The 8,161-nt window shown below is 49.4% G+C and overlaps 1 protein-coding gene across 1 annotated transcript in view; it reads left to right on the plus strand.

Annotated features, from left to right (window-relative positions):
- Positions 1-8,140: 8,140 nt before the first annotated feature.
- The window catches only part of palm1b (paralemmin 1b), a gene marked incomplete at both ends in the record, with an annotated part of 5,902 nt that continues 5,881 nt past the window's right edge, over positions 8,141-8,161 (plus strand). The window contains one exon of the mRNA XM_084451070.1: positions 8,141-8,161. This exon is cut by the window's right edge and continues 21 nt beyond it. Within this exon, the coding sequence (XP_084307196.1) occupies positions 8,141-8,161 (21 nt within the window).

Genomic DNA, 8,161 nt, shown 5'->3' on the forward strand with positions numbered 1-8,161 from the left:
TTAGACAGACAGGGCAGTCGTGGGGCCCTTGTCTCACCAGCCGTCGTCTGGCACCCTCGCTCTGTGCAGGGAGTCGGGGGTAGGCGGAACGCCGCGCCTGCCGGAATAAGCCGGGGGTAAGACGCGTTCCATGTGCCGCGGCGTCTCTCTCCCTCTCTGGGCTGGGCCTGTGAGAGGCTGGAGGGCTACTGTAACACCACACGCATAGGAAAGCTCTTAGTAACATTGTACATTTTATACAAGGAAACATAGCAGTTGGTTGATAAAGGACAAAACCCCTAGTTAGGTAGGAAGGGGATGTGAGAGAGAGAGACAGAAACAGAGAGAGACAGGCAGACAAAGAGAGACAGACAGACAGACAGAGAGAGAGAGAGAGAGACAGAAAGAAGATGACCGAGACAGAGAGAAAAACAGAAGGAGGAAGGGAGAGAGAGAGGGGGGGAGGGAGAGAGATAGAGTTGTCAGTGTATCATCATTACGGCACACATTTCCGTCAGCTGGCTGCCATAGTGACCAGGTCTCTGCCTCCAGATAGACCACAGAGAGACAATTAAAGACTTAACCTGCCTCAGATCTCCCTTTTACTGTCACTCTCTCTCTCTCTCCCCCTCTCTTTCACTCTTTCTCCCTCTCTTTCTCTCCCTCCCCCCCTCCTCTCTCTCTCTCTCTCTTTCTCACCTGCTCTCCCTCCCTCCCCCTCTCCCTCTCTTTCTCACTTCCTCTCTCTTTCTCCCTCCCCCTCCCCCTCTCTCTCACTCTTCCTGCTCCTGTCCTGTCTTTACGTAACTCTCCTCCCCTCCCTCAGTCATCTCTCCGTCAGGCCTGATAAGACAGACGGTTTGTTTATTTGATTGTTTATTTGTTTTCTCGGTTGTTTGCGATTTTTTAGCCTCTATGCTAAACTCTAATCTAAAATAAGAGCACAGTGAACCATGCTCACACACACACAAACACACAAATTCTCACCACACACACACTCGTGATAATCAGCAGGCATACCACAGATGAATCGAATGTAAAGAACTATTGATAACTAGTAAAAGAGGGCTCCATTGTAGAACATGGGCCAGTATGACATACGCACACACATGCATGCGCACACACACACATCTTGCCTGAACACCGGGAGCATGACCTATGATTGTGGATGTTCTCATACCCTCTGTGACGGTGCAGTTCACGACGCAGACAGAGGAAGCGAGGTAGCAACTCAGGCTAATTGGCATCTCTGTTAATGTTAATGGGGTCCTCGGTGACGCCAGGGCCTAAAGTGCTAAGCTACATTTCCGGAGGCTTCTTGACCAGCAGAGTGAGAGAACATCTGTTCCTGGGAGACGGCTGTAAACAGCAGCAAGGCCATTAGCGCTGTCGGTGCCGACGCTGTAACCGCGCGCTCGCACGGGAAGGCGTTGATTGAGGAGAGATTCCACACTGACGACTATTTCTGTTCTCTCTCCTTCTGTCTCTAAAAAAAACCCCAGGAAATGTAACCGTGTTCAGCTCATGAAAACACACCTAGGTTAGGGTTGAGAAGGAACGTTCGGGGAGAAGGACCATTTGGCGATTCTCAATGTGGGATGCTGAACGTTCCAAAACTGGTGTTTTTCAAGACTCGGCACGAGACGGACGTTCTTAGCGTCTCGTCGACTATATGCAACTCCAACTTAACCGTATGTTATCGAATGTTATCCACGGACGTTCCAGGCAGAGTTCAGCAGACGCTGTACAGTCCTGTCAAGAGTTCTGCCACTGGTCATGAATTACTGGACCTCGAAGGTCGTTTATTGGCCCACACGGCAATTACACACGTGTGAGTGAGCGGCGACACACAACACACACACACACACACACACACATCTTCAGCGTTCGCCAGTGGAATTTATCCTCTGCATTTCACCCATCCAAGCTGTCCTCCTCCAGGGACAGCCAGGGACAGTGGGCCGCCTCGTCAGTGACACCCGCTGTGCTCAGTCCTAAAGAGGGACAGGACTGAAAAGCATCTATTCTTCTGCATGTTTTTGGGCGGGGCCGGCTGGCCACACCCCTATATGACTGTTTGTCGGATTGTCAGTCTAACCGTTACGAAGTCGGTCGGTCGGTCGGTCGGTCGTATAAACGTTGCTGGCCGAATACCTGCATCTCTCTGTTGTCACCACAAGAGGCAGTATAGTCCCTCCACCGATTAGTTCTGTGTTTGTTCGGTCTACTGACACCGACCAAAAGGCTGGACAGGGATACGGACACCATTCAATTAGTTTTCGTAGTTTTTAGTGAAAATCTTATAGATTGTGAAACCTGGGAATGCAAACAACAAAATATACATGAATTTTCATCCTAACCAGCTACTGTACATAATCAATAATTGAACACAAAGCACATTAATGTTACACAAAGCACATATTAATCACATACTAACCGTGGCATCCCTCAAGTCCTGGCATCACACAATGAACCCATGCGCACGCGTCTCCCACTTAAGTATGGTAAGCACCTACTGTAATCACAACCCCCAATATTCCTACGCATAACTGGTCACTAGACCCAACCAATTCCCACGCAGTCATAAAATATAACTCAAAATAATGTCACTAATTATTAATTCCACATTTTTCCAACTCTTTAGGCTAAGCTACGCACACGTAAACAACCCATCCTAACTGGACAGTACAGTGTTGGTGGTCTATCATCACTTTTCTTATTGCCTATATCACCATCTTCTGGTACCAGCAGCTATGACTGAGCGGTCCATGACCTTATCACTCGCCTAGACCAAACGAACCCTGTCACATCACGGCCCGCAATTCAACTTGCAATGAACGTATTGCAACTAACGTTGCGATGATTCCTCATGATTCCTGTAATGTAAGCTGCATCATTTGTATTTGCACTGTTTTTACATTATTATTTGTGTTTTTTTGTCGAGCTTTGAATACATTTGGCTTTGAAATGTTTTCTGACATCCGCAGTCTTTATGGTATATGATTGCAGCTCCTCACTAAATGATCTAAACATTGCTTTGATGTTTTGTAGCTTTATTTTAGAACTTTACAGTATTCAACCACATATTAGTTACGTTAGCTGCATCAAAATAGCTAAGGGACATGAATCATCATTGTCACGTTAGCTAAAGCCTAATTTATGCTTCCTGAAAAGTGTTGTTCGACAGAACAAAAACAAAAGTTGCTCGACATCTAGCATTTTTGCTTCAGGTGACACTTCTCGTCGTCTCCATGGCATCAGTGACTAAATATTATATTAAATATGATAAAACATGTTTATAGTAGGTTTATGTTAATAGTCTGTCTGGGGGCCAATATAAACCGGATAGTCACGGGCCAACCTCTCCAGACGCCTGTAGCCCACAGACTGCTGTAGCCGCAGGCCCGGGAGGGTGTGCTTTGCCGGGGGGGTGAGAGGTGAGAGTGTGGGCGGGGCCGCGCCCGCGGGGGCCTGGCTTGTGTTAGACAGACAGGGCAGTCGTGGGGCCCTTGTCTCACCAGCCGTCGTCTGGCACCCGCGCTCTGGACAGGGAGTCGGGGGAGGCGGAACGCCGCGCCTCTACAGATAAAAATGAGAAAAATGAGACTAAACAGATTTTATGATTTGTACGGCAATGTAGGCCTACTGTTTTAAAACGATATATTTGTAGGTGTTCGTCAAGGATTAGAAATGAGCTGATATCTGATTAGTGATTAGAGTAATTTTATTCACATTGGGGTTCTATGTGGAGGGAACCCGAGTGAGCACGGGGAGAACATGCAAACTCCACACAGAAAGGCCCGGGAGGTGACCGAATGCGGGAATCGAACCCAGGACCTCGCTGTGAGGAGATGGACCGAGCCACCATATGATGAATGATGAAGATGTATGAGAGGTCACATGTAGCGTGACCTTTCCTCTGTGGCTGTCCACCCTCCTGACCAGGTGTTATATTATATGTCCCAGGGTGTTGCGTAGTATTTCACACCCCCACACAGTTTTCACATAGTGCTATTCCCCCCAGGTATTAATACAGTTCTACTATTACTACCACTAATACAGCTATTACTACTGCTACTGCTACTACTGCTGCTACTACTACCCCTCCTATGTGTCAGGGGGTGTTACATAGTATTTAGCGTCTCTGACAGGAGGTTATCTGTGTGTTTCCTCCCTGGGGGGCCAGACAGTAAGGCCTGGCCTGGGTGTGACCTCACAGCAGTGACCTCACAGCTCTCAGGAGTTTTTATTGGCCTGAGAGTGTGTTTTGCATGGCAGGTTCACTATCAGCACTAGGAAGAACCAGCTATGGGTGTGTGTGTGTGTGTGTGTGTGTGTGTGTGTGTGTGTGTGTGTGTGTGTGTGTGTGTGTGTGTGAGAGAGAGAGAGAGAGAGAGAGAGAGAGAGAGAGAAAGAGAGAGAGTGTGTGTGTGTGTGTGTGTGTGTGTGTGTGTGTGTGTGTGTGATTGTGTGTGTGTGTGTGTGTGTGTGTGTGTGTGTGTGTGTGTGTAAGAGAGAGAGAGAATGTGTGTGTGTGTGTGTGTGTGTGTGTGGTCATGGGAGGGAAGGATATTATTGTTCCTCCAGCCAAGGGCAGGAAGAGAAGGAAGTGGAGTAGAGAGAGAGAGAGAGAGAGAGGAGGAGAGGAGGAGGAGAGACGAGTGCCACTCCAGCCCTCTGGATGAAAGACGGTGTTCAAGTTCAGAGCCTGGCCATTAGGCTCATGATAGATTATTTTGTAAGAGAGTGTGTGTGTGTGTGTGTGCGTGCGTGCGTGTGTGTGTGAGTGAGTGATTTGATCTCACGTCAGTATGCCACTGTGTCTTAATCCAGGGTGTTTGTTTTAGGTAATCCCAGATCTGGTCTAAACTGATGCTGTATCGACACTAGCCAGGAGGAGACGACTGATCCGGCGCCCAATCTAGAATCAAAGTTCCTGAATAAATGTCTCACCTGCTATCGATGGAGGAATCTGATAGGTTCCACAATACTGTATACATATATGTGAAATGTTTGACCATATACAGGCATTAGACAGGCACCCACTTCTGCAGGGAAAGCGTTGTAGTCGGGGAGGTCCAGAGAGGATGGGTAATGTATCCTGATTCCCCATGGGGTCAGAAGACCCTGTCTGGGAGAACAGAACAGGCCATTAGACAAGAAGCAGGACAACACAGTTAAAGGCCAGGTACTCAACGCAAGCAGCTAATGTTTTCCTGGAAATGCTGTTACAGCAGTCTGCCTGTCAGTATGTCTGTCTGCAGACCTGCCTGTCTGCCTGCCTGTTAGTCTGCCTGTGTGTCTGTCAGTCTTTGTCTGTCTGCCTCTTTCCCAGATTCGGTACTCCCTAGCCCGGCTGAGATGCTTCAGAAACACTCTTCAAGGCGTTGTTCTGTTCTGTTCTCTTCTGTTCTACTCTGCTCTGTTCTGCTCTTCTCTGTTCTACTCTGTTCTGTTCTGCTCTTCTCTGTTCTACTCTGCTCTGTTCTGCTCTTCTCTGTTCTACTCTAGTCTGTTCTACTCTCCTCTACTCTGTCTTCTCTGCTCTGTTCTGTTCTTCTCTGTTCTACTCTGTTCTGTTCTGTTCTTCTCTGTTCTGTTCTTCTCTGTTCTACTCTTCTGTTCTGCTCTGCTCTGTTCTGTTCTTCTCTGTTCTACTCTGCTCTGCTCTGCTCTGCTCTGCTCTGTTCTGCTCTTCTCTGTTCTGCTCTTCTCTGTTCTACTCTGTTCTGTTCTGCTCTCTGCTCTATTTTGCTCTGCTTTGCTCTGCTCTGTCCGGTTCTGTTCTGCTCTCTCTGTTCTCTTCTGTTCTGCTCTGCTCTGTTCTGCTCTGTTCTGCTCTGCTCTGCTCTGCTCTGCTCTGTTCTGCTCTGTTCTGTTCTGTTCTGCTCTGTTCTGCTCTGCTCTGCTCTGCTCTGCTCTGCTCTGCTCTGCTCTGTTCTGCTCTGTTCTGTTCTGCTCTGCTCTGCTCTGCTCTGCTCTGCTCTGTTCTGCTCTACTCTGTTCTGTTCTGCTCTGTTCTGTTCTGTTCTGCTCTGCTCTGCTCTGCTCTGCTCTGCTCTGTTCTGCTCTGCTCTGCTCTGCTCTGCTCTGCTCTGTTCTGCTCTCTCTGCTCTGCTGTTCTATTTTGGTCTACTTTGCTCTGCTCTGTCCGGTTCTGTTCTGCTCTCTTTTCTTTTCTGCTCTGCTCTGTTCTGTTCCGTCTGGAGGCCGGTCTCCTCGTCCGGTCGTTGGTAGGTCTGTCCGAGTGTCCGTTTGCTTCGTCCTCCTGTGCTCTGCTGTGGGAGGAGCTAGCCACGGTCACGCGCTGCGCACAGCGTTTCTGTCTGACCTTCAGTAGCAGCTGCGGACGTGAACTACTGATCTGACCATGGCTGCGTTGAGTGCTCCGCTCACACCGGCCTCTGAGCAACAGGATAGGAGGAAGTGATTTACCCCTGCTCCAGGGCGGTGCACTCAGCAAATCAGAGAAGTCTCCGCAGCCCGGAACGCACCGCCGGAGTTACGATGGACGTGGCGGCGGCGGTCTGAACACCTCGCCGTGCGACACTGCACTGGAGGCTGCTGGGAGTCGTCTGACTCACTTCCTGTCTGATTAGAAGGGACAGGAGAGAGCACAACGAGAGGAGGAAAGAGAGGGTGAGAGAGACAGAGTGCAAATGATGATGTGTTTTTGTGTTCTTTGAAAATGACATTACATTAGCAGATGCTTTTTTTTTTCCAAAGCAACTTACAATAATTGCATTTAACGTAGATAGTCAGTGCACTACCACTCACCAGAACTCACAAGTGCATCTCCTTTCTAAAGTGACTAAGAGCATAATCTAGTGCTGAAAGCCAAAGTGCAAAAATAGCAAAATAGAAATACAACAGGTGCTAAGAGAGAGGATCCTGGTAATACATGCAGCGACTCTGCTGTCCTGACGTCAGTGGGCAGTTCATTCCACCACTGCGGGGCCAGAACAGAGAAGAGCCGTGACCGTGTCGATCGACCTCAGGGGCCTCGGAGTGACGGGGCAGCCAGTCGCCCCCGGAGCGTAGCGGTCGGGAGGGGGTGTAGGGCTTGACCACGGCCTGGAGGTAGGCGGGAGCTGTTCCTTCTCAGCCATGTAGACCAGAGGTTTAAACGATGCCAACAGCATGAAAAGATTTCTTCGGCGGTTGTCATCGCCGCCCTGTAGGACTTCGGAGCAGTAAACAAAGAGCTAACAAACAAAAACAAACAAGGCTCGTGGTTTTCTCACACAGATCCGGAAGCACCACAAGGCCTGACCAGGTTGCCATGGCAGCGGATTGCCCATGCCTGTGGTGATGATGATAATAAAGGGCGTGGCTCGTACTGGACGAAGAAGGTGCAGCTGAACCAGCACCACCTCGGCTGAAAACAGGCCTCTGCTCATGTTCTTCTCGTCGTTTTTGTTGTGTCATGGTGTTGACTGTGGTCCCTACCCTCCCTCCGACGCCAGACGGAGAACTTTAGTCCCCTCAGTCGTCTCTAGATAGGTAGCCTGGCTCCAGCCCCTGAATCAGAATTTTTGAAATTTTAAATTTCTGGAAAGGCTCTCATCCAGAGGGATTTCTCAATTGGAATTCCAACTGGGCCAATCAGAGTACTTTGAATGCGAAGAAGGAATTAAACCGCGCGACATGATTGGTTAGCGGATGAACACGGCTGCAGTGGGAGCCTGTTCAGGCTGAATAATGAAGTGGAATGAAATGGCGATTCAGTCGGCGTGTCCCCAGTTTCCCCCACGGGGATTATTAAAGTATAGCTTATCTTATGTCAGGCTACTAAATAGGCAGAGTTAGAGTTAAAACCATGAAGACGTAGCCTGTGGGGGGGGGGGGGGGCTGCTCCGCTGTCCTGGTTCGTCCCAGAGTGTTCTGCTGAGGCCTGGGGGGGGGGGGGGGGTCAGAACAGGACTCTCTGGTCAGCAGGAATCTATCTGGCCTGACAGACCTCGCTGGGCAACACAGTCAGTAGAACTACTGCCCGGCCCCAGCTGACTTATCCTCCTGTTAACTCTCCTTTTCTCTCTCTCCATCTCTCTCTCTCCATCCGTCTCTTTCTCTATCTCTCTGCCTCTTTCTCTATCTGTCTCTTTCTCTGTCTGTCTGTCTCTCTTTCTCTGTGTTTCTCTCTCCCTGTCTCTCTCTCAGGATGGCTGAGGTGTCGCAGGAG

Source organism: Borostomias antarcticus (assembly GCF_949987555.1).
Source record: "Borostomias antarcticus genome assembly, chromosome: 16".
Classification (NCBI taxonomy): Eukaryota; Metazoa; Chordata; class Actinopteri; order Stomiiformes; family Stomiidae; genus Borostomias; species Borostomias antarcticus.